Genomic DNA, 26,207 nt, shown 5'->3' on the forward strand with positions numbered 1-26,207 from the left:
TCTCCACATAAATTACGGTATAGGCATGGACATCAGTAAAACATCCTAGAATCAGCCTGTAAAATAACCACCATGTGTAAATTCCCAAAGAAAATACTGAGAAGTGTTGCTTAGACATTAAGACATTAATGATAATGATAATCTAATAATATGATAGAATATATTAAACAACATAAAACTATAAAATTGGCTTATTCAAGTACTTTTACTTTTGACATTTTACTTGGGGGTATTTTTACAGTGTAATATTACTACTTGTACTTCATTAAAGCATCTCAGTACTTCTTCTACCACTCTCAGTCATAATAAAATGTCACTGATTTATGACTGTAGGGTTTATTTTGAAAGCTATGCCTCTCGTGTTTCTTCCTCAGATGGAAGAACTTGACACCAGTGACGTCATAAAAAAATCGGACATCTATCATGCGTACGCGATTACGTCATTTCCCGGAAGTGAAACTATCGCAACACGGAAGTGTTGGAAAGAAAACAAATAATCGTTCAAATTGAGTCGAGTAGAAGTCGGAGAAGACGCCCTAAACACCGTTTACCTTCTGGATTACCGTCTTTTTACGTCGAGCTTGGTTCACGGTGAGAGTAACGAACTGCGGGGTTGACTTTGTGACAGCCGAGTTTAGTCTGTGGTGGTGGGGCTAACAGCTTGTCGTCCTGGAAGATGTTGAGACAGATTTGAGAGCAGGACAGCCGAGCTAAAAACACGTCTGAAAGGAGACTTGAGCGTCAGTAACAGGCCTCAAGTCACATAACTAACTGCTGAGTAATATTTTCCAGGAAACACAGGGGTCATTGGCAGGACTAACATGGCTGAAACACTGTCAGAAACTGACTGTTATGTGTAAAAAAAAAACCTCTGTATTGTTTATTTTCTAGTGTTGGTTCCATCAGTCATTTGGACAGAAAAGTTCAAACTAAAATTCCTTCACCTTTTCACAACTACTGCTACTATTACATTACATTTCTGTGGGGTTTTGGTGTGTCAAGTGACAAGGGTGTGAATGCAGGGCTCCAACAAACCATTATTTTCATCAGTCAATCGGTTATTTTGCTTAATTAATTGATTGATCATTTAGTGATGTAATTGCTTGTTTTGTCCGACCAACAGTTTAGAAACCAAAGAGATTAAATTTGCAATTAATCGATGAAAAATCGTCCATCACATAATGTTCCCGACCTAGTGTAATATTTTACAGATTTTGTTGTTAACACTACCTACTTAGTTTGTCTGTACTGACGTCCTGCTTGGTGCTTTCAAACAGATGGAGTTTCTGTTTGGGAAGAGGAAGTCTCCGGAGGAGATGCTGAGGCAGAATCAGAGGGCGCTCAACCGAGCCATGAGAGAACTGGACCGAGAGCGAATGAAACTGGAGCAACAGGAGAAGAAGATCATCGCTGACATAAAGAAAATGGCCAAACAGGGACAAATGGTGAGACGAAGGAAAATAGCTTTAGTTTTATGTGGAATGAATAAGTTGTTAAGAGAGAATCTTAACTGTGATGTGTTTATTTTAATATTTACAGGACGCCGTCAAGATCATGGCCAAGGATTTGGTTCGCACGCGGCGCTACGTCAAGAAGTTCATCATGATGAAAGCCAACATTCAGGCTGTCAGTCTAAAGATACAGACGCTCAAGTCCAATAACAGCATGGCACAGGCTATGAAAGGCGTCACCAAAGCCATGGCCACCATGAACAGACAGGTCTGTCAACTTATCACAGAGAAATACGCTCTTCAATGGAAATAAACAATGAGCATCCTGTGTTGACTATTTTATATTTATAACTTTTCCACAGCTGAAACTGCCTCAGATTCAGAAGATCATGATGGAGTTTGAACGACAGAGTGAAATCATGGACATGAAAGAGGAGATGATGAATGATGCTATTGACGATGCCATGGGGGATGAGGATGATGAGGAGGAGAGGTAAGGGACTGAGATGTGTGACAAAACAGTTTTTTTTCTCATTCCACATTTAATAAATCTTTCTGATAAGTCTTTATTTGACAGTTAGTATTCATTATAATAATTACTTACCAAAGGAATGAAAGAAAATCACAATATCTATTATTCCCCCATACACTCCCTCCAACCCTGCCTCCCTCAAACCAAAACGCATACAATACCTTATACATAAAATACATTTTAGAAAAGTGTGAAATCTCAATTGTAAGATCTCAAAGTGTATCTCAGTAATTCTCAGCATATAGTGTACGTCTTTTCTTATTTTGTTCCATCTCAATTCAAATGAATCCTAAAGGTTGTCATTTTGTAAATGTCATTAAAGGAATAGTTCAATATTTTGGGAAATACGCTTTATGCATTCTTGCTGAGAGATAAATTAGAAGATTGATGCCACTCTCATGTCGGTGTGTTAAATATGAAGCTGCAACCAGCAGCTGGTTAACTTAGCTTAGCATAAAGACTGAAAACAGAGGGAAACAGCTAGCATCTTCTGGGAGGGAAGACTCCAGAACGGAGCCAGGCTAGCTGTTTCCCCAGTTTCCAGTCTTTTTGCTAAGCTAAGCTAACCGGCTGCTGGCAGTAGTGTCACATTTACCGTACAAATATGAGAGTGGTTTCAGCCAATTTGTGGTTATCTTCTTAAGTGTAGCAGCTGATGATGGCCTCTACTGCATCAATTTTGGACTCCTGAAGTCCCCCAATTTTATGGAAGTGTGATACTAAATCTGTGGCATACCCCTTTAACTCTGGACTGGTTCGAGCTTTGATCTTCTGACTTCTTGATTCACCCTCCACAATCTGATATAATTAACCTAATATATGTTTTGTATTCACTTCCATACATTTGTGTCTCGTGTACAGTGACGCCATCGTGTCCCAAGTGCTGGACGAGCTGGGTCTCAATCTGTCTGATGAACTGTCGAGTAAGAAAATCCACCACTTCAAGCACAATCATGACAATTCATACATGTGCATCCTTATCTTTCCTCAGGTATTTAACATTTGTTATATCACTGGATGCCCATTGTGTTCATTTCAGATCTTCCAAGCACCGGAGGAAGCTTGGCAACGGCAGGAGGAAAGAAGGCCGAGCCCCAGACCGCCCTGGCCGACGCAGATGCTGATCTTGAGGAGCGGCTGAATAACCTCCGGAGAGATTGAACACACAGTAACTGATAACTGACGGACGAGCGCACCATGGCGGGTTTCTCAATACAAACATACTCGAATCTCTGTGTTTAGATTCTTTTGAAGGTATAACTGGCAGAACACTGGCTGTTCCAGCTGACAGTCTGTGTTATGAAGGTGTGTGGCTTTCTGATTGAGGTGTTTTCATTTTATGCGTGTATTATGTATTTTATCAAACACAAAAAAACTTACAAGGTTCATTATCCTTCATAGGTCTAGGAAATTGTTGTCTCATATAAGACATTGCCAAATGACACAAATTCTCTGTGTAAATACTAACTCCTCAAGGCATGACAATTTAAACTAACACTAAAAACAAAATGTTTAAAAGAACCCAAATGACTGAAGTGGATATTTTATATGGGTGATGTATACAAATGTCAGCACTTTTTGTACATCAGGCTGGTTTGGCGTTCTTTGTATCCACGTCATTATAGTCATATAAAATATGCAGTTTTAGCCCCGATGTAAGCTTTTTGATTATGTTTATTTGTGGGAGTTGAGAGTTGTCGGGCTCAAAAGGTTTATTAGCTCAACATCTTTTCTGTCTAATAGGACGGTTTATTTTACAAAATATATAAAGGATGAAAGACAAAGGCAGAAAGGTATGTTCAGCTGACTCGTCACCGGTGGAAAGGCACTCCTGTGTACTTCCTGGTTAGTCAGTGGTGTTTTTGAGATCAGCAGGATTTTCACCAAAATGTTCTTAAGGAATCAGTGGTGTTTATTTTTGAGGAACTGTCCTGTTTTGCTTTTCTGTATTCAATAAACTTTTTTTTCCAGATTTAACTAACTGGTTGTGTGATTAGATTTTACTCGTGAAGTTCAGTTTAGTCATCATGGAAAGTATTACTCAGCCAGTTGTGTAATGTTTGAGGAGTCTGAGACAATAACCCTGATGATGTCATAATGATGTCGTCAGGATTATCTCGGCTTGGGCTCGAAGATTAAAGATTTTAAAAGACAAGTCTGCATTACAAACTGCGGGTGTGGAGTCTAACAGATGCGGGCATTTAACAAGCAGTGTTGAATGACGAAGCTCTGTAGTTGCATTATGGGAAGTGTAGTATCCAGTGTTTTTGGGGCATGACCCATGCTAGGGACTAAAAGTCTCGGCCTTTGCTTCAAATCTATCTTAATGCAAATAAATAAGTACTTCGTAATATCCATGATAGGAAAGTTTTTGTGTCAACCAATTACTGGTCCTAGATCAGTTTTATTTCTTGTACCTGAATGAGTCCATCTCATTCAAGTTGCCCAGCAGTACAGTAGATTGAGTTGTTGAACACAGAGAAGAGACAACTAGAGCAGCTAATCATGTTCATGTCAGCTGAATATGAAAAAGGAAATGCAGTTTAGAAATACCAAAGATGTGTTTGAGGTCATTTATGCAGCGTTTCTGCTCAGTGCATATCTGGGTCACAATTCTTAAATAATATAATAAGGGTCCTCATTAAAATGTTATGTCAGATGTTTTTTAACTCTAAAATATCAATATGTGCCTCAAAACACATCTGCTTCTTGTTCTATCAAACCAAAACTGTAAACAACCAAATCCAAATATCATAGACATGTTAATTTTATTCCAAAAAAATTTAACTTTCAAAACTGTCAATTTGTCAACATACAATCATAGAACAATATTGAATGTACTCAACACTTCCAACATTAAATAATAAAAAAATAACAGGCATGTTTTATGTACATTTGTTTCTGAAAGCTATGTACAGAAAAAAAAAATCAACTTTGTATTTCCAAAATCTGCCTACACATACGCCTGGCAGTTGAAGTATTGAAGCTGCAGAAAGCCATTGCATCATATGTAAAACAGGTTGAACAAACGCAGCGAGAAACACGGGCAGAAATGAAACACTGCGATTGTAACTGAGATGAACTCAGAGAGGGAGAGGTTAACTGGCAGCATGTTAAAGAGCATACTGGTGAACATCGCTAGAACTACAGCTAGAAAGCTTATTTATCGTCTAAAGTGGTTCCCTTGAATGTCAGCTAACTGCATTCCCAAGACACCAATGCATACACATAACTTGCCTAATATTTACTGGATGTAAGCGTATTGTAAAGATTGGAAACACGAAAGATCAACTGTACTTTGTTATTATCAGATCGCCTTATGATGAGGCTGAACGCAGCAGTTCTCACTGAACAGAGCAGCCAAAAGTCATGCTTTCAAAAACAATATTTTGTAGTTTTTGTAGCCCAATGAGCAGAGATTCTCCATTCTGGGGTTAAGCCATGCTACCGTCTTTTTTTTATTTAAAACAGCTAAATAGAGCCCATGCAACTCACATAAAAAAAAACTAATAGAAACAAACCAGGGAACAGAACACTGGGTCTCACGCCAAGTTTACCACCCGTCTAATTATCCGTGCCGTTGTTAACATGACCATGAACACATAATCATTGGGTTGCTTTGCTTAATTTTTTTCTTACATTGGACTGGCAAGAACTGCGTTTTTTTTTTAAATTATGAAATCATGCTGAGTGTGGAGATCACACTAAACATTGATAAAATCTTATTTGAAGTTGTGTGCGAACAATATAGGCAATACACAGCACGATACAGTCGGATTTTGACAGTTTTGTTTCCACTCAGGGAGAACAAGTGTGGAAGGACTACCCAGAACAGAAAGTTGCAGCCGTGTTGCTCATGACGAATAGTTCAAGCTCTACTTTTCAGTAAAAATGGCGACCAATGTTTTTTTCCCCTCACGAATGCACTCAAGATCAGTTTATCCTGTCAGCTGACGATGCATAAAAATGACTGAAACTCCACTTTTGTGGGATAAAACCAATTTTGGATGGCACAGCTGCTATAAAATGTATTTTAAACATGTTACCGAACATGCACATAACCATTGGTTCATTTTTTTGAGAATACAAACTGTAATCTTCAACAGCTGCTAACACAGGGACTGTAATCTTGTGGCATCAGGCATTTAATCTCCCTTTCATGGTGTAAATACGACCAAAAATATGAAGGACACCCAATGGCGCAGCTATCTCCCATCCTTTTACAATATTCTGCAGGAGATCAGCTGGTCTGTGGTGAGACGTTGAGACTCTCCCACAGACTGAAAGCAACAGCAGTTATACATAGTGATTGGTGATCGGACAAATGTAGCATTTCCTAATCTGGCATCTCCGCGGTTAATGCCACGTGGTTTCACTTCCGACAGGTCCGGTGAGGTGTGTGTTTTTTGGGCACCTCGATGCGACATCGGCTTCGGTCATCCAGCCAAGGCAGCTCGAAGTTTCTGGAGGAAGAATGAACATTTTACTTCTGTTCAAAAGTAAAAACAAGTATAGAGGAGTTCTGTCATTAACAAGTACAAACAAGTGATGAATTAAAGGAAAAAGTGAATAAACATAATGCTGATTCCTCCATACAGGGTACAAGAGCTCACTGAATAGTTTTTTTATTTGTAAGGGAGTATCTTTGGGAAGATGGTGTTCATCCCCCCCCCAGTAGAGTTCAACACAGTTAAAGAATCTATGACAAGGAGCACTGAAGCTGTTCTGAATGCTTGCTAAGACAATTTAGGTTGTTTTCTCTTTTAATTTGTCACCTGTCTGTATGTGAAAAACCTTTTAATCCTGTGAGCAAGAATAACCCTTTTTCTTATCTTACAGCCAAGGCCGAAGATGTTGAAATCAGTAAAAGGTCATACATACATGCTTTTCATCCACTGGCTTCCTCCCCTTCCCTCATTATTCATTTCTTAAATCGCTCTAATAATGTTTGAAAATGTGCTTTAGAACTTCCTGCAGTGCAGCATCACCAATGTAATAAGTGATTCATAATTACTAATCCAAAGTTAGTAATTATGAACCACTAACTTCATGTATCGGTCCAGCCTGAGCTAATCGCACAGTAAATGTGACGTAAAGCAGAATTCAAGAGAAACACAACTGCAGCTCCAACTTACTGTTGTGAGAGTTTGGGCAATGGCCGGCCAAATGCAACCACGGGCAAAAAGGGAGTGATCACGATAGTTTCAACTGGGAGAAATAAGAGAATCAAGTTAAAGTCTCTTCCATTTAAAAACATCACATCTGTGTTTCTTTATTGCATTGCAGTTTCATTCAGCTATGGGATATTAAGTTAGGCAGCTATACCGTCTTCAGTGTCGGGATAGAAGGATGAAAGCTCTGGCTCAGTCTCCGGGACGACTTTCTTCCTGTTCATGCGCTGCTGCAAACGCTGAAACATGCGCTGCTCTCTGATTCGCTGGATGTCCCATCTGAAAACACAGAAGATTAATAGAAATGGTACAAAGAGTAAAGAATAAACATAGCACCCAACAAAAAAACAACTTTTTTTTTAGCCCCAGTATTCAGTATCAGTCCGGCTCTAGTCACAACTCAAGAACAAAGACACATTTATTCAAATCAAAGAACTTCAGTCAGTGACTGGTACCTTTTCCTCCTCTTCTCATCCAACTCGAGCTTCAAGTGGCGTTTCAGAAACACACTGTCGTCCAGCGGCTTGATGTGGAGACAAATTCACACACGAAACTCATCAGTTAAATGCTTTTGGATTTAATGTGAGATAGTCGCATTTAAGATTTAAGATGCGTCTCACCTCAGGGAGGTTAAAGGAGGAGTCCTCTTCTAAGGGCTCTATGTGATTTTCCCTCCATGATGGAACTAGAAGAAGGAGGGAGAGGAAGTTATTCATAGATAGTGTGTTGAGTACATTTGATGGATATAGTGATTAAAGATGGGATATAGGTTAGGCTTACAAACAATCAGCATATCATGTACTACATGAGGAGTCCACTCACTGGCCACCTCTTCCTCCTTTTTAGGGGAAGTCTCACGCAGAGGGGACAGAGGAGGTTGGTTCCAGCAACAGAGGTACATCTCAGTAGTAGACATGAAGGGCAGATCTTCAATCTGACAGCCCAGCTCAGGCTCCTCTTTGCACGGGAGCATAATGTCCCTTTCTGCCCCTGACCTCATAGGAACTGTTTTTTCTGGGGTTTCCTTACTGCGTAGCTCTCTTTGATTGGGAGAGCCAGGCTGAATCTCAGGCTTCTGAGGGCTAAGCTTGGCACTTTTGCCTCGTGATTTCTGGACTTTTGCATCTCCAAAGCAGGATTTCCTGTGTGTGCAAAGAAAATAATCAAGAATTGAAGTTACTTCAATATGATGAGAAATTTACCATTGTGAATTCTACCCCTTTTGAATTTAGCTAATTAGATTACAGCAGACTGTAATTTCTCCTTTTCTGAATGCATTTCATTACAGTGGCTTGATATAATACTACAAGGCACATAAAGCCCAGTGCTGTCTGGCATTATTTATTTTACCTCTTTTGACCTTTGCCACCCCGACTAAAGGGAAGAGGGGTGGCTGAGTTGGGCTGTGGACTCTCTTCTAAATCCAGATCCCACATGTCCTCCTTGTCAGGGGTCCATGGCTCCAGGGGCTGGAAAAGGCGCTTGTCACGCGGCGGGTCCTTCCTTGTGAGCTGCAGGCGACGCTCCATACGCTCAATACGTGCAAGCAGCTGCAAAAGAGGAGGACACAGACAAAAACAATTAACTTTAAATGTCTTCAAAGTCAACACATTATATAACACACCAAGATCAGCTAAAAAAATAAAGGTTTACATACTGTCTCCTTGTCTGCTTTGAGCTCATCTATCTCCTTGTCCTTGGACTGCAGCTGTTGTTGCTGTTGTTCAATGAGGTCCAGTTGGAGGAGGAGAATCTGCCGGAGGCAGTTGGCCTGTGTGTGGGGATTAGCAGGGGTCTTCCTGATGTTCCTCCACTTGCCCTCAGAGGAAAGTTCAATGGATGCAGTGCCAAGGACTCCAGGAACAACCCCCTTCACACTGTCATCAGCACCAGCATCCTTAGGGTTATTGTTCACAGCCATCTGAGGGTTATCCATATTGTCAGCAGAGAGGGGTTTACCTTTCACTGGGGTTCCCTCACCCCCCATTTGTCTGACAGGGGACAATATCCCCACAGTTTTATTGTCACCTTGAACTACTCCTGCAACTGTGGCTGCGAGGGAAACTTTGCTTGTCATGTAATTCTGGTCTAAGTCCTTAGATTTGCTCGGGATCTCGCCCCTCTGAACGTCTTGAACATCTATAACAAAGTCGCAGGACTCCCTCTTGAGGCTCACGGGACTCACGGTGGCGGCCCCAAAATGTTTTTTTTCAAAGTCGATGGTGTCAGCGTCCTGCTTGAATCCTGTGTTTGGAAACAGTGTGGCTCTCAGAGTCATGGCGACCACGACGACTTTTCATCCTGCAACGCCTCGGCGATGCAACTCACAGCGACCTCCCATGAGAACTTAGCAGCTGCTGTCCTACAACACAAAGACAAATAAAGACATTTGTGTTAGCTGTTGTTGTCTGTTTAACTAGAGGCATACTGTCTCTGAACTGGGAGTAAACGACATGCACTACTAATACTTGGACAAACCTAAGAAAACTACAACATACTAAGTGTGCCTGATCCCGGGCATCCTTTCCCTAAAATCGTTCGCCGGGTTTGAAATTCAAGCTAAGCTACATTAGCACTGCAGTACAAATGCACAGGCGCTAATTTGGGGACAAATGCGTCAGGTTGGGAAGAATTAAACTCAGTGGTGCGTCAGGGTAGACATTTCAGTGTGGGGGCTTCAAACAAGGACTCGGGAGTGGCTGGTGTAGGACACTGGCAGCAGCCATCTCCTCCATTTTGGTTCTCGCGAAATCATGAAAAACAATAACAGCTAGCTAGCTAGCTGGCTAACGTTAGCCGGCTAGTTTAACCCACAAAATGCGCGTCCGAAGGGAAGCGGTTATAACGACCACATCGAAACACTCATAATCGGACAGACATGTTTCCCTAACACGCATTTATATGTTTCGAGCTTACCTCGGCTACAACTCAAGTCCACCTGCAAGTGCCTTCATGTTCCCTCCTCAAGACTTGTTTTAAAGCGCCGACTACTGCGCATGCGTAATTTGTTGGATGGCCATTTCTTGTGTTTTGAGGGTTTTGATCAGAAGGACGTCAGCAGGGGGAGACAGAGATCTATAATACATGTGATTATGTAATCAGTAGGAGAATTAAACATTTACATAATACATTTACTCAAGTGCAGTGGTGGAAGAAATACTTTTTACTTACTTGAGTAAATGTAGTAATACCACAGTGTAGAAATACTCTGTTACAAGTAAAAGTCCTGCATTCAACATTTTACTTGTACTAAAAGTACAAAAGTATTAGCATCAAAATATACTTAAAGTACCAAGAGTTCAAGTAGTCATCAAGTAGTACTTTTACTACAGATACTTTAAGTATATTTTGTCCTCTAGTACTAGTACCTGTAATAATTTGAATGCATTGCTTTTGTTTATGATGGAACATTTTGTTCTGTGGTATTGTATTGCTACTTTAAGTAAAATATATTGTGAAGCCAATGCCAATAGTGTATATAAGAACAGTACAGTAGGTAAATATACTTAGTTACTTTCCACCACTGGCCATCAGTTAAGAAAGACTGCACAACGTTGTATTACAGGTGGGGTATTGGTGAGGCGGGTATAAACAGTTGTGTTTACATAAAAGTCACCAGAAAGCAGGTGTAATTTCCTTGGAATGAATTACTGAATCAAGTTTTCCCTGAAATAACCTTCAGTCAAACATCCTGATAAGGAACATTTTCAGTCTACACTTGACACTTTACATCTTTATGGTCATGTATTATCAACAAACCATTACTTTTTCATATGCTGCTTAAGTGCCACCTTTTCATTAGTTTAATGGGCCATGAATGTTCCTTCCTGTGGGCTGTTAACTCACAACTCTTTAGGAAAGTTCTCCACATTTATTACAGCGCTGCTGCTGCTGCTGCTGCTGTAGTCACCTGTGTATGTGTGTTTCATTAGTGCTTTAATGTGGGGGAACTAAAATGTTTTTTAGGAGGAACTCAAATGTTTTTCTTGCTCATGTTCCTGCTATGACACATCTCTGGGGAAACTGTATAAAAGCTCCTGTACAGAGGGAAACCCACCAGGGCAAGCTTAAGCATTTCTCACTACATGTTGTAAAGATATCTCCATTTAAAGGTAAAGAAAATATATTTAATTTCATGTTGTTCATGTGTTGATTTAAGCTACATTATATGTTTACTCTTCCTCATGGTAATAGGTTAAGCAAATATTGATGTTATTCTTGATCAGCTCTCATTTAATTGTCTTTTTGCTTCAGGATCATCATGAAGGTGTTGTCTGAACTTCTGGTCGCCTGCCTGTTTGCAGCGCTGCATGCAGAGGCAAACACTCAGCCTGAGGAGATGGGGTTAGTCTCACAAGGCTAAGTTATGCTCTAAATGTGCTCGTTTTCTCTTAATACACTAAATGATTAATCCATTTTAACATAAGGTAAGATAAGCCTTTATTGATCCTCAGAGAGGAAATTCAGACGTTGCAGCAGCACAAGGACAGATAAATAGAGAAAGGTTTAGAACAAATAAAAATTAGAAGTATATCAAATGAGAATCAGAACAGAAATAAACAGGGCAGGCAGTATTTAAGTACAATACAGAAAACTTGTATAAAGACATTTGTTGCTAAACCATTTAGTCCATTTAATGCTTTGTTGAACGTTGCTGTCAGTTTTGTAAGCAAAAACATCAAAAATTGAACTTAAGAAAACATTTGAAGGATGCTGTAAATTGTGCTGGATGTTTTTGTTTTTACTGTTTTCTTACATTTTATCCACCAAGTGATAAATTAAGAAAATAATCATCAGATTAACCAAAATTGAAATGAATCCTTATCTGCAGCTCGACTCATGTGATTTTAAATGTGTGTCTTTGTCAAGTCTCAGTGGAGTCGAGCAGCATGTGGCGAGAAGATACGCTGAGTCGACCATTGCCAGTGAAATCAGCAAAATCATGGACTCAGTGATGCAGAAAAACTTTGTTGAATTCTTGCTCAACCAAAGGACGAAAAAAAGCAAGTAAGTCGCTGAATGATTGCAACAGATTTCAAGCAAAAGCAGGAACAACAGATTTATTTAAGTTGCTGCTCTCACAGGCCGGCCACTGTGGAGGAAGATCCAGAGGAAAAACGCTTGTACAACAACCTGCTGAAGCTCAGTCTGCAGGAGAGGCAGTGGAGAAACATCTAGGTGTGTTTTCCCTCGTTGACATGACGTAAAAACTGATCTGTCTTGCTGTGTTTAACGCAGCGTCTCACATACTGTTCTTATGTGTGTGCAGTGATGCCGTGGAAAGGAATTCTTCTGATGCCTCCTTCTGACATTTTTAAAGCTTGGACGATGCGTCATCTTGTGTTTATATTAAATATTTGTCATCTGGAAAAGTGCCTTGAGACTGAGTGAAATAAGTGGTGTTGTATTTTGTTTTCTCACAAATATATATCAACATATGAAGTCTAAAATACTGCAGATCAGGGGTAGAAAGTTACTTATACTTGAGTCTTCAGTCATCCACTTTAATGCGGCTTCAGACTTTTACTCCACTACATTTACTTATTATGTAAACAATATTTAAGTTTAACAGTCCTAAGGAGTAGTTACTTTTCAGATTAGGATTTTTCACACAAAACATATAGTATGCTTATAAAATATGCAGTGGAGGAAGAAGTAGAAATAATACAGTGTAAAAATACTCAATAAAAGTCCTGCATTCAAAACATCTTTTTTTAAGTAAAAGTACAAAATTATTAGCATCAAAATATAAAAGTAAATGTACATATTATGCAGAATGGCCCATTTCAGAATTGTATATATTATATTATTGGTTCATAATTATTGATGCGTTAATGTGTTGATCACTTTAATGTTGCAGCTGGTGAAGGTGGAGCTAATTTTAACGATATAACAATTTATTAATTTAAATGAGATAAAAAACATAATAAAAAAATAAATCCACCAAATTATTATACTTATACTTATACTTTACTTGAGTACTCCAATGCCATGCTACTTCATACTTCTACTCCACTACTTGTATGAGACAGATATAGTCACTACTTACTGTTCAGATTAAGATTTTAAAACATCTGCTAAACGTATAAAATACAAGGCGTTGTTAAAGGTTAAACCAGTGTTTGCTGATATGCTGATGGGGTAATTTTTTGTGAAACAAGTACTTTTACTTTTGACATTTTAAGTACAATTTGCTAATAATATAAACATTTGCTGAACTTTTGCTCATATATAGTTTTTGTCATGCAGCACTTTTACTTGTAATTGAGTACTTTTAGATTGTTGTATTTGTACTTTTACTTAAGTAAAGAATCAGAGTGCTTCTTCCACACCACACCCACCTCCATGCACAGACTCCCAGCAGGGCTCTGGGACACACCCAGGAAGTTATATCAGCCCCTCCTTTTAGGCCTGTCAGCCTTTTCCCTCCAAAAATGATTGAGTGGTGAACAGACAGACAACATATGTAAGTTGAAATAAGGACTTTTCACTTTTAGAATCTTGTTTTTTGTGGGGGTTAACTTTGGATTGGTTAGTTAGATTGTTTAACAAATAGCTTTGTATTGCTAGATCCTATGTTTAGTAGTTTGAATATCAACATTATGGATGCATTTACTGATTTCTTAGTCCAAAGTTGTCTTTTTGTTTGTTACATTTAATTTCCTTCTTGTGTAAAGACAAAATCATCCTCTGATTAACGACTTTAAGTTATATTTTGACTCCCTTTCACACACACATTTGGTTTAAGCTACATTTGTTTTCACTTATCCTCGTATAGACTGCTGTATTAGCTTAGATTAGACATTATTTTTGACCTGCTGTCATTTAGTTTTACATTTTTCCGGTCTTCAGAGTCATCATGAATGTGTCACTGCAGAGGCTCAACCTGAAGAGATCAGGTTAGTCTCACCAGGCTAGCATCCATTTTAAATGGCAAAATAACATTGTTTTGTAAGGCAAAGGTGTTTAACCTCAGTGTGAAATGTATTGTAACTTTTACTTACACGTAAGGCCATTTTTTTTTGTATTAGGAAAGAAATATATTAATCTCACATTGGTGCTGTTGAACAGCCATATATATATTGTGGAGTAGCTAATTGTTAACCCAGAAAATATGATTTGGTAAAAGAAGATATCCACATATTTTCATGTAGGAGGAAAATTAAATAAAATAGCCAAGACACTACATTGCCTCATTTCTCAGTTGCTGTTATTTTGATGTAAACTGGTTATTTGTACAATTTCCCCCCGGGGATCAATAAAGTATTTCTGATTCTGATTATTGTAAAGTGGTATGTATTTTATCTTTTTTTTTTAAATTCTCCATATCTTTTAATATGTCTCTTGACTCTTCATCTTTATTGAGTGATTCATCACTTAATATTTGCTGTATTTTAAATTGTACATGTTCTTTGTGTATAAAGCATTTAAATCATTACTGGCCTGCTATATTCGCCGAGACACCAGGGGGCGGTATTGAATACATTGTTGACGTCACCAACCAGGAAGTACTTTACTTCCGTAAAATCAAAATGGAAACAAATGCACTAAGTTAGCTTTATACATCGCACTAATCAACCAACGTTTCCTGAAAATGGCACTTTTCATCCCTTTTTGAGTTTACGATAATAGCGGACCGCTAATGTGAAAGCTAACGTTATCGAAGAAGCGCGTATTGAGGCGAGAATTGTGAGAGTTGGTGACAAAAACAAGAAATATCCTCGCAGCTAACGTGAGTTTAGTTGGCTTATTTAAGTACCTTACCTGATATTTTTCTGCCACAAACACACTCGTAGTTTAGGTTCTCCATTTAAAGTTTGGACCAGACATCAGCAAAATGCACCGGAGAGGTGTTGGTGCGGGAGCCATTGCCAAAAAGAAGCTCGCAGAGGTAACGTTAACTTGCAGTTTGTTGTTGAACATTTGTGTTTTCACACTAACTCGTGTAGTTGTGCTTTCATGTCTCACCTGTGTTTTCTTTTACCTATTTAGGCCAAATATAAGGAAAGAGGGACTGTTCTTGCAGAGGACCAAATTGTCCAAGTGAGTTCTTGTGTCAACAGAATTTCCTGTTTTTGATTAGAATCACTATTGCAAACAAACCAAAAACAATTATAGAAAAATGTGTACACGGCCTTAAACAATCAATCCAAATATTTGTTTACACGGTCCCTGTTTCCAGTTACAACGCTATCACAGCCATATATTTATTTTATATGCAGACTTTTGTCTACTGACTATTCTGCACTGTTGATGAAATCATTTATTTACTGTTTCTGTTTTTCTGCCAGATGTCAAAGCAGTTGGAGACCTTCAAGTCCAACCTGGAGGAGTTTGCCAGCAAGCATAAACAAGAAATCCGAAAGAACTCACAGTTCAGGGTTCAGTTTCAGGAAATGTGTGCCACCATTGGAGTTGACCCACTTGCCTGTGAGAAACATTTGGATTATAATCTGTAAATATACAAAGATTTTGGGAGAAATGTGTTTTAAATCATTTCATCAAATCATCAAAAAATATCACCTAACTCCTTTTTCCCAATTTGTTCCACAGCTGGCAAAGGTTTCTGGTCTGAGATGCTTGGCGTAGGTGACTTCTACTATGAGCTCGGTGTGCAGATTATTGAAGTGTGTCTGGCCCTCAAACACAGAAATGGAGGTTTGTAGTTTTTGTCTGGAAATTTAAAACTAAGTGGTAATCACTGAGGTGACAAAAATGTCTGCAATCACAGGCAACTGTGTTTAGATCTGAGCTCCATCCCGATATCATGCATGTCAGCACAGTGATGAATCCAGTCATGAACACCTGCGTGATGTAGATACCATGCTTAATAATGTTTTTGGCTTTGAAATGTTGTGTTTTCTTTCAGGGCTTATTACTTTGGATGAACTTCATCACAGAGTACTGAAGGGAAGAGGGAAATACGCTCAGGATGTGAGCCAGTAAGTGAAAATTAAAATCTTCTGTTTTATTTTATCTGTATTTACACAACAGCCCTGTCCTGTATTTTCCTCACTCATCAACTCATCATGTTTGGATCATTTAATGGCCACAAGTCCGTCCTAAGTTGTATGATTATTAAAATCATTAAATATGTGCTTCCCAGAGACGACCTGATGAGAGCCATAAAGAAGCTGAAGGTGATGGGGAATGGCTTTGGGATGATTCCTGTTGGTGGTTCTTACTTGGTCCAGTCAGTCCCAGCGGAGCTCAACATGGACCACACTGTAGTTCTACAGCTGGCTGAGGTAAGACGCTGCTCCTGGGTTTATTATATATGACAGGAGTCACATCTTTGTTTTTTGTTTTTTTTACCACAAACTAAGGTTTATTCTAACAATAACAACACTCAAAGGCTACAATTGCACAAGGTGATTTATTATTGATCAGACTATCAGTTAATTAAATGCTTTTATTAACAGCTGTTAACACTTTAGCCTGAGCAATACGGGGTTTTTGAGGCTGATTATATTATTATATGTTTTAAGTTTATTGTTTTAAGACAGAATAAATGTGAACCTTTAATTTGTTGTTGTTGTTGGTTGATAAAAATGAATTTATGCCCTGGAGGGTTTCTGCCTCCAAAGTGTTGAGTGAATAAGTTTAACAACCACTGAATTGACTCATCAGAATAGAAAGTATTTCAAATGCAAACAAGTTTGAAAGTCATCTCTTGATGTCACTATTTTCCAACTTATGTTCTCCACTGCTGCTGGGAATGAAAGGAGGCTTTTCTCTCCCCCTTTCCTGCACCAGGTGCTAAATATCACGTGAGCTTTGCTGCTCTATCCGTAATGTTCCTGTCATGTTTGAATAAAATAATTTCAGAGACCTACTGTATGTTTAAATCCCCAAAATCCATTACTTAAATTGACGGATATAAGCAGCAATTTCACAGATTGTCTGTTTGAAAGGGGCCTATTATTCTTTATTCTTATGGCAGTTTGTTTCTTTGTTCATTTGTAGAAAAAGGGCTACGTCACAGTGAGTGAGATCAAGGACAGTCTGAAATGGGAGAAGGAACGGGCCTGTCACGTCCTGGTAAGTGATTATCAGCTCATTTATATGTCTCCTTCTGCTCTAAAGCAGCTCTAGCAGCAGAAAAACCTCATATAGTTTCCTCAAAAAAGGCCCTAGAAGGTATTTAAAAGTCTTAAATATTTTCTCTTGCTGCTGTATGTTGTATAATGTTGCTTACAAAATGTTTTTGTATCCGACTGTGGGCTGTCGGGAGACGTTACCTTTTATAAAGTTAAACTAAAAGCGGGATTGTTATGACAGCGACTTATACTTTTAAACTTTGGATGATATGAATGTGAAAAAGGTATTAAATTGCATTCTCAGTCTTACGTTTAAGTTTTTGAACCCTGCAGAAACTCTGTAAAGTGCATCACCTTCGACCTCCACTCTCATGTTTCCAGGATCACCTGCTAAAAGAAGGCCTGGCCTGGTTGGACTCTCAGGCAGCTGGAGAGGCACAGTACTGGCTGCCGGCTCTCTTCTCCGAGCTGACCTCCCGTGATGTCACACCAGAGGAGGCCAATCAGATGACGCCTTAAGAAATGGTGACGGCTTTAGAGACATGTTGGTAAACAAAATGTGCCTGGTGGGAAGGCTCATGTGATGGGAGTTGGCTGGTTCACTGGGGCTCGGTGAAGTCCCTCTGAGATCACTTTCTGGACACAAGGAGGGAAAACTTTCCTCATTGGCTCCTCAGGCTGTAATGAGGGCACTTAAATTGCTCGAGTCACTAAGAGCAGTTTGAGATCTTCTGTCATCCTCCTGGGGTCACAGTTTATGGGTGGTTATGTTTAATTCTCAATGTACAGAACATGTAATTGTCTTTTTTTCATGTATAAACACTTTTAAAGAAAAGACATCTGCATTCAATCAGTTTAACTCAACCTTTATTATGTCAGCAGGACTTCAAATGCACTTACATTTATTTATTATACATTTATTATTTGAATTTGATCACTGACATAAATTAACATGATACATTGCACAACCTCATATCAACAATTCATTCTGTCACATTTTAAAATCAACAGAGACAAACGTCTAAATCAGTATTATCTGTTATAGTAGATCAGGATTTCCTCTGAGAGATGATTGCAAAGCTATACGGTTATTTACGTTTTCAAAGTGCCATGCTTTATTTTAAATTAGTTTCATCTACCAAAAGGCCCATTCTGTTGTTTAAGCATGTTTTAGCCTATTTACTACAAATCATATACAGCATACTTAAGTTTATTTTCCAAAGCATACCAAAGGCAAAAAGCTTTCAGAGGTTTGAAACTCACCTAGTGTTGGTCACTTCTACATCAAGCCTTCTTTTAGTTTTGAACTATTAAGCTTACAATTAAAGTGCTGTGTAAGGCTGGGTATCAAACTGAAATGTGTCCTAACAGTGGGAATCAAAGAAACATCAGGTCTGGTCAGATTCATTATCTTTATATTTGTTTCCCTCTTTGATCAGATAGTTCCTGATTTAAATCTTAACTTCATACAAAACAAAGGGAGGAATAGGCTCTACTCACCTTTTTAATATTTAGTCTCTTGCTACACGCACCTTCCCGGCAAAAGTCCATGAAAACATTCACTAATTTTCATCTTGCATCTTTTTATTCAATCTTAGGCTACACTACACACACGGACGGTTATTTCACGGAGTTGTGGTGATTTATGGGTGAAGTTGAGGTCAATATAATCACCTGGTTAACACACACACACACACACTTGAGGAAGGCAGAGCCAAAAACCTGTGTGTGTAGTTGACTGTCAGTGATTTAATAATAAAAAGTAATTTAAGTGTAAAATATGAGAATTCAACAGCTAATTTTAGACTATTTTGTTTGGCAAAATACATCTGCTTGTGTTTAGACCAACACAGAAACAACATCTGAACCCCAGTTGTGTTGTAGACCTTCGAAAAACCAGCTCCACTTTAAACTGCGTGACTGTGCGATGATAAGATAACATCTGACCAAAATAAATGAGGACGTGGTGGATTACATATCTCAAGTCTCTGCCAGCTGATTCTTACTGGACACATGGACACTTAATGGCTGTGCTAAAGGTAGAACCCCCCCCCCCCCCCCTCCCAAAAGAAAACTTCAGTATGCTTTGGAAAGTGGTCAACAGTAGTGTAATGTATGTTATGTATGTAATTTGCAGTAAAGATATCAATGAGGTCCTTTGACACACAACCACCCAACTTGTAGGACGTTTTTTCCCTCCAGACACGTGAAGCGCACCCTTTTCGACCCGGCGTCGTCGTCACATCTCGTGGCTGTAGACGTGATCTTCAAACACAGACTGCTCCATGTTGTCACAGATCATCGTGCAGAAGGGACAAACTCGGTGACTCTGCTCGTGCTGCTCCAGTTCGTGTCGGGTTATGAGAGGGAAGCTCTCCTGGCAGTGACGACACACCAACGACAGCTGGGCAAAGAAATGGAGAAGGCAGCGCATTAGAAGCGGTAACAGAATAGGAAGCGGATTATGTTTTAAGTCCGCTTCGAAAATAAACTGTAAACAGACGAGTCACTCTCGGGCTCGTGTGTGGATGTCCAGAGACCACGTGAGGGAGGGAGGTGTTCTCGGGTTGCCCTGAGTCCAGCCTAAAGGAGTTTGTGATAAAGCGCTTCATGGCTACAACTCTGATTAAACTAAGACAACACAAGTAGATGACCAGCTCACCGACAACATATGTTTTGGATGGGAATTATATGAGTGATGGGATAGATGATGTTCTACTACTAATTACTGAGAAATCATTTGGCTTACCTCTTCCTCTGGGTCTGCAACGCTCCCTGCGAGGAAAGGGAAATCAGTTAACACCAGTTGTTTATTCTAGGGCTGCAGCTTTTTGTGATATGGATAAAATCCTCTCATCTTATGTGTAATTTAAGTCATATTTTCTGGGAAACAGTTAATGGCTAAAACAATGGGACATTTATGTCTGTTTTTGGTGAATCCAACAAATGAAACAAATCTTCCATCACATCGATCATAAAAAAAATTCAAACATTTCCATGAAGCAGTCCGACTCACTGATTTGCAAAATTGCCCATAAGGGTCTAATTCACCCAGAGGTGTTAAAGTAAAAGCTACTTCCCTATAAACAGTACAAAATCTAGACTTATGTCTCACAGTATATTTTGTTATATCGTCCAACCCTAGTGTCTAGTCTCGTCCATCATTGCCGAGGTCTAGAGATTATCTCGACAAACAGAGACATATTTTCTGAAAAAGACATGTTGCTATTATAATTTTACATTCATTTATGCACTAAATCCATTCACTTCCATTGTACTGAGATGGCAGCAGAAGTCTCAGATATCTCAAATCCTCAGGGGGGAAAATATCCACACCACTAACAGAAATGTTTTATTTTGTGATGAGTGAACGTATTCTTTATACTGCAAGAAAAACACACTGGAATCTTTTATGGTCTTTTTCTGCTTTGACAACAGCAAAAAGTAACTCCCGCCTTTGCATACGAGTGCCTATTTCAGAGTTACTCACCTATGGTCTCATACAGGTGCTCAGCCTGTTGATCAGGTGCCTCCTGCTGTTGCCGTTCATGGGGGGATGAGGTGGTGTCAGGCTGCATGTGCGTTGAGTCGGCAGCGTAAGCTCTGCGCAGCCCCTCGATATCACGGATGAGATTCTGACGTAAGAAATGCAGTTAAACGAACAGGCGTCTAAAATCACAAAGTGACCCTTTGACTCGAGGCGCTGTTTGTGAACGTACCTGGTTTTCTACAGCGAGCTCTTCTTTCTTGTGACTCACAAGCTTGATCATGTGTTCCTTCTCTTCTATGACGGCGTCTTTATCTACGATCATCTCATGCGCCTCCATGAGCTGCAGCTGAAAATTCATGAAGGCGAGTTTTTGTTTCAACACACAGAGAGAAGGCGAACCTGACCTGCGCACTACATGGCCAAAAGTATGTGGACGCCTGAGCATGTGATTCCAAAACCATGTGCATTTATCTGCTGCTTTAACAGCCTCCACTCTCCTGGCTTCAGCCTTTCCACCAGGGCACTGCCATGTTGAAACAGTAAAGAGCCTTCTACAAACTGTTGGAATCACACTAGTGTCTAAAATATCACTGTATGCTGCAGTGATATAAGATTTCCCTTCATTGCTCAAAATACCAAAAACAGCCCCACACCAAAACAACTTGTCCACATACTTTTGGCCACAGAGTATGTGTAAACTTTTAGATTTTTGCCTGCGTCTACCTCTTGTTTGCCACTTGTCCGTTGTGTCTGCTCAAGTGATACGATCACCTTCTCCAGCTGATCCTTGACTTGCAGCAGCTCTCTGTCCAGACACTCGGCTCGTCTGTTGGCGTTTTTGGACTCCTCCTTCTCAGCCGCCAGCTTCGCCTGAGCGTCCTGCAGCTGGCAGGTGAGAGTCTGACACTGCACCTGAAGAGGAGGACATAGCATTAAACATTTGGCACAGAGGAAAGTCATGTCATTGTTTGTAATTAAACTGTTTTTTATTTGTTCCCACCCTTAGGTCGTCATCTGAACAGTTCTGAGTCTCCTGCTCCGACAGCCTCCTACATAACTCCTGGTTCTCTTTCTTCACGTCGTCCACGTTTTGCGCGAGGCTTTGCAACCTTTTCAGCTCTGCACAGAACCTCGCCTTCTCTTTCTCACTGCTCTGAAGGTCGACCTGCCAAAAGGTAAAGCACAGTTCCGATCTGGACCCAAATAATCCTCACCTGACCTTTCTTATGTTGACCTGGAGGACTTGTCGGATCGCGTCAGTGCAACAGTCACAGTATTATAAGTGTTTATGATCGCATGTGTTTCCTTTTTGAACAGATTTAACATGTGATGGTAGTTAGAAGTTGCTATATGCTCTTAAAGGATAAGGCTGTTTTTATTCTATATTTCCCACGAAGAGACCAAAACAATTACCTGGTGTCCTAACAAGTATTGTCTGTGTATCAAAGCCTGATATATCTTCTTCCTCTGTGCCATAGTGCTTCATTGTGGTCCAAAAACACCAAAAACACAACACGTCACAGTGTTCATCAGCGAATGCAGCTGGCTCAGGTGTCATCTGATGCCAAAGACCATATTTGAACCGAGACAGGAGAGAACCCCCCCCCCCCCCCCCCCCCCCCGGCATATGCCACCACTTGTTATCATGTGAGCCAACTCCATTTGTTTATGAAGATGTGGTTGAAAAGTTGGAAAAAGCCAGTACGTAGACCTTTTTGAGTTGAGATTATTTTAACACACAAGGTCAAGATGATGGCCTCTGTAGTTCATTTTGACTCAATCCCACACACACACCATCTCGCTGCCCCAAATCCTCCAGCACCAAATGTGGATTAATCCGGTTTGACTAATGACTGATAAAAGCTACAATGACGAGCTGTTTTAGGAAACTGGGATAAAAATATAAAATAACGGCAGCTTTATCCTTTAAAGCGCTGCAGGGCAAAGTAAAGTTACCTGCAGGAGCTGGATGCTGTCTTTCATTTTGAACAGTTCTCTTTCTTCTTCTCTGAGTTTGGAATTGAGCCTAAAACACACAGAAAACAGCTGTTAGTGGCCAGAAAACATTATGCAACAAGCTCTAAAAGTTGTCACCTGCTTTTAAAGATGAAACAGATTGAAAAGTGCAGACTTGACTCACGTGGAAATCTCCGCACTTTGACCGTCAACCGTCCCTCTCAGCTCATCGCGCTCCTGTTTGAGCTGGTTGATCTTCATCACGGCTCGGTCGTATTTCTCCTGAACGAGAGTCCGAAACATTTTTAGCAAAGAATGATTTGATACAAGACTTTTGTCAGAGCCTTTAGCGCAGAGACGAGATGATCTTACCTCGTTTTGTTTTGACGCTCCGTCTGAAGTCAAGCTTTGGCTCATTCGTTTCTGCTCAGCCGCATTATGTTGCTGTATCATTGTCATTTGGGTCAATACCTCCTCCTGGTAGTAAAGCCAAAGTTAGGTTTTCACACTGACACTGTGGTAGAGTTTAGATTTCACACGTAGACTGAAAACAAACCTTTAAGTGGTCCGTTTCTTTCAGCTGCTGCTGTAAGTTGCTTTTTAAGTTTTCATTTTGTTCCTTGATTTGATCCATTTCTTTAACAAGTTGACTCATTTCTTTCTCTTTCTGGTCATTTCGCCCCTGTTGAAATAAATCACGCTGTCAAACATCAAAGTTCAATTCCTATTTAACTCTGTGCTCTATTGCACAATGAGAAAATGTGTTCATTATCTCTCCGTCGTGATAAATTAGATAAGCGGACCTTCAGGCTGGCGTCTTCTTGCTGTTGCATCTCCAGAGTCCTTTTTAAGGTTTCATTTTCCTCCCTTATCACATCCAACTCTTTCAGCAGTTCAGTTTTCTCTCTCACGCTCTGTTCGACTTGTTCCTGGGTTCAGCAAAACAGTTTAAATCAATAAAAAGCTTTATTTACTTTAGCCTTCAGACATCTGTTCATTAGATATAAACCGTTGTATCTTTCACACAGAGCTCTAATCATTGGACACTAATGATCTGAGTTTCTCCTCAACAGTCATTTATTGTCCGATTGTTTGCACAGAACAACATTATCACCCTGCTGAGCTGTTTGGCTTTTGCTCCAAATCCGTCGTTTGCATTTGATACCTGTGTTGTGATAACCAGGAGGTCATCGTCCGGGCCGCTCTCCGTGCTTTGCTCCACTGGGTTTCTGAAACAGAAGGGCGTGCTGGCTCCTCGCACTTGGCCAGTGCTGTCGATGTAGCAGAACTGGTAGAAGTCGATCTCATCTTTAGGCAGGTAGTAATCTGACGGACCGAAAAATGTTCAATTTACAATAATATACGGCAGAGAAAAGCATGGAAATAATAAGTGATTAACATGAAATAATCACTTTATAGAGACACGACACACATGTTAAAGACAAAATACTGTGTGTCAGCAGTTCACAATCTCCCAAAGGGGTCCCAAAACAAATCTGAGGGGTCACCAGATTAATAAATAAACCTTTTACATAAAAGTATGTTTATTTTGACTAATTTATAATGTATATTTATAATAGATACTTTCAGCTCTTCAGGCCTTTAAATATCCCTAAAATGAAGCAGCCTGAGAAGGAAACTGAACTGCTCACGAGCATCGCAACAGTTCATATAGTGTAATCTTTAGTTCATATGTCTGATGACGTTTGTGATCTTAATGTTGTAAATAAATACTCCAGCAGCAGTGAGCAGACATTAATGATAGTGTCCCTGTAAGCCATGACTGTGAGAAAGCCCTGGTGGAATGGGAACAGCTAAATGGAACACAGCCATTGTTTTACACCTAAACCTTTCCTGCTGTGACATGTCAAAATGTCTGTTTTGCGAAAAGGCCCATTAAGAGGTCTTTAAACACACCGACGAACTGTATATGTTGCAGAAAGAGCTAAGAAAAGACACGCTGTTATTAGACTCTCTAGAGAAACTGTAAATATCTTTGTATCAACTAGAAGCTGTGATAAATAAATGTCTGACTCTAGTAGAAGATTTGATATCAGATTTGAAGGCACTGGCTGTCTATGTTCAGAGCCAGAGGATCAGACTTAGGTCGTAGCGGCTCATAAAAACAGATTTAAGCTTTAACTGTTTACACATTAGACACTGAGTGTTCAGAAACTTGTGACGGGCAGTGTGCATTACAAACATGACCAACCAGTATCACAATGCAGTGAAAGTGAAACTATGTCTTACCCTTAAAAACAGATTGTCTAGTCACAGACTGCTGTCCTACCACATCCAGGCAGGGCTCCACCCACACAAAGGTATGATAGTCCTTTGTCGTGCTCCACCCCACCTGGACAAGAAAAGTTACACAAGCTCTGAGAAAGATCCTTCAATCCACCTCACAGAAATAAAAAGCACACCTGTTACTGTTCTCTCACCTTAAAGATGCCCACCCAGTCCCTGGGGTGGGGCTGGAAGGCAGGAGTGAGGGTGTAGCAGCAGGTGACGGGGGTTGAAGGGGGGTATGAGTGGGGGATGTCGATGAACACCACCTGGGAGAAGGTGCGTGCTGTGGAGTCAGTGGCTGCTGCCGTGGTGGGGCTCTCCATGCTGAGCTAGTCTGCCAGTAAACATATAAAGACTGATGATGAAACAACATGTCATGAGCCTGACTGATGACAGCAGGTGCCTCGAGATGGCCTGAGTTATGACAGCAAGCAGCATCGGTGGTTTCATTGGCCTCCTTCTTCCGGTTGCTGATGTTTTTTAGTGTTTGCGCACTTACAATCCTGGTTTCACTTGTTTTCAAATTGATTGCGCATCAATAATTAACTCAAAAACACTTTCCCGGAGCTGAAAAGGCTGACAGTACACGATGAAACGATTCTCTTCCGCCAGGAGATGACATTTAATCCGTTATAAAAACTTTTAACGGCAGTTAGCTTAAGAAATAACATTAAAATAAACCGAAAGTGAGCTAGCCAAAAAGAACGCACGCGAAATGTTATATATTCATCACTTTGATACACAAAACTGTTGTTACTACAAACTGTTCTGACAAACCTCACGTTTAGATGAAATGATCGGATAAAAACATTAAACTCACATGTTTGTTGTCACTGTCGCAGCATCGACATCAACCGTCAGCACTCGTCAGGACCAGCCACTGTGCTGCGTTCAGGCGCTCCTCGGACATTTGTACGGCCAGGTTCGGAAATACGACATGACACTTCGGGAACTTGAAGTAGTACTTTTTAGGCAAATAGCTTAAATAGGTACAACATTTTTTTTTAATCCAAACCGATCTTCTGTGACGTGAATTTAAATATCACAGTACAATTATTTAATCCTTTAAGAAGTAAAGGCTTTCAAATAGACTTTGTAATGTAATAGATGTTTATATTTGTTTACATGCGTTTTTATATTTTCTACCACCTTTTGTGTGTTTTTGTATATATTCAAGAACATTACTAAAGGTTTGTATTAAATGCAAAGAAACTGAACTAAAACAAAAATATTACCTTGCCTTCATCATTACAACGTAAGTGCACGTGCGCTCAAATC

The 26,207-nt window shown here is 39.9% G+C and overlaps 4 protein-coding genes across 6 annotated transcripts; 2 read left to right on the forward strand and 2 right to left on the reverse strand.

Annotated features, from left to right (window-relative positions):
* Positions 1 to 459: 459 nt before the first annotated feature.
* On the forward strand, positions 460 to 3,960 carry chmp2a (charged multivesicular body protein 2A). Its single transcript, XM_070926815.1, has 6 exons — positions 460 to 591; positions 1,278 to 1,445; positions 1,540 to 1,719; positions 1,814 to 1,944; positions 2,845 to 2,906; positions 3,023 to 3,960. The coding sequence occupies exons 2-6, from the start codon at positions 1,278 to 1,280 to the stop codon at positions 3,142 to 3,144; spliced, it is 663 nt and encodes a 220-aa protein (XP_070782916.1). The 5' UTR covers positions 460 to 591; the 3' UTR covers positions 3,145 to 3,960.
* An 871-nt stretch (positions 3,961 to 4,831) lies between these two features.
* Positions 4,832 to 10,129, reverse strand: msl1b (MSL complex subunit 1b). 2 transcript variants are annotated; one of them, XM_070927028.1, is made up of 9 exons: positions 10,071 to 10,129; positions 8,812 to 9,516; positions 8,505 to 8,704; positions 7,977 to 8,296; positions 7,775 to 7,839; positions 7,610 to 7,677; positions 7,309 to 7,433; positions 7,119 to 7,191; positions 4,832 to 6,446 (listed from the first exon to the last, which is right to left on the reverse strand). In XM_070927028.1, the coding sequence occupies exons 2-9, from the start codon at positions 9,430 to 9,432 to the stop codon at positions 6,356 to 6,358; spliced, it is 1,563 nt and encodes a 520-aa protein (XP_070783129.1). In that variant the 5' UTR covers positions 9,433 to 9,516; positions 10,071 to 10,129; the 3' UTR covers positions 4,832 to 6,355. The 2 variants fall into 2 exon arrangements, with proteins under 2 accessions (XP_070783129.1, XP_070783128.1); XM_070927027.1 differs by having other exon boundaries at positions 7,935 to 8,296.
* Positions 10,130 to 14,695: 4,566 nt separating this feature from the next.
* snf8 (SNF8 subunit of ESCRT-II) lies at positions 14,696 to 18,031 on the forward strand. Of its 2 annotated transcripts, XM_070926910.1 has the most exons (8): positions 14,696 to 15,045; positions 15,147 to 15,197; positions 15,446 to 15,584; positions 15,708 to 15,812; positions 16,024 to 16,096; positions 16,261 to 16,402; positions 17,121 to 17,195; positions 17,576 to 18,031. In XM_070926910.1, the coding sequence occupies exons 1-8, from the start codon at positions 14,992 to 14,994 to the stop codon at positions 17,711 to 17,713; spliced, it is 777 nt and encodes a 258-aa protein (XP_070783011.1). In that variant the 5' UTR covers positions 14,696 to 14,991; the 3' UTR covers positions 17,714 to 18,031. The 2 variants fall into 2 exon arrangements, with proteins under 2 accessions (XP_070783011.1, XP_070783012.1); XM_070926911.1 differs by lacking the exon at positions 15,147 to 15,197.
* A 13-nt stretch (positions 18,032 to 18,044) lies between these two features.
* Positions 18,045 to 25,815, reverse strand: calcoco2 (calcium binding and coiled-coil domain 2). The gene is made up of 15 exons (XM_070926912.1): positions 25,750 to 25,815; positions 25,082 to 25,263; positions 24,891 to 24,993; positions 23,806 to 23,966; positions 23,444 to 23,569; positions 23,197 to 23,322; positions 23,013 to 23,117; positions 22,825 to 22,922; positions 22,641 to 22,710; positions 21,685 to 21,849; positions 21,408 to 21,596; positions 20,914 to 21,030; positions 20,685 to 20,829; positions 19,944 to 19,969; positions 18,045 to 19,598 (listed from the first exon to the last, which is right to left on the reverse strand). The coding sequence occupies exons 2-15, from the start codon at positions 25,250 to 25,252 to the stop codon at positions 19,434 to 19,436; spliced, it is 1,767 nt and encodes a 588-aa protein (XP_070783013.1). The 5' UTR covers positions 25,253 to 25,263; positions 25,750 to 25,815; the 3' UTR covers positions 18,045 to 19,433.
* Between the last annotated feature and the right edge of the window lie 392 nt (positions 25,816 to 26,207).

Source organism: Enoplosus armatus, chromosome 20 (genome assembly GCF_043641665.1).
Source record: "Enoplosus armatus isolate fEnoArm2 chromosome 20, fEnoArm2.hap1, whole genome shotgun sequence".
NCBI lineage: Eukaryota > Metazoa > Chordata > Actinopteri > Centrarchiformes > Enoplosidae > Enoplosus > Enoplosus armatus.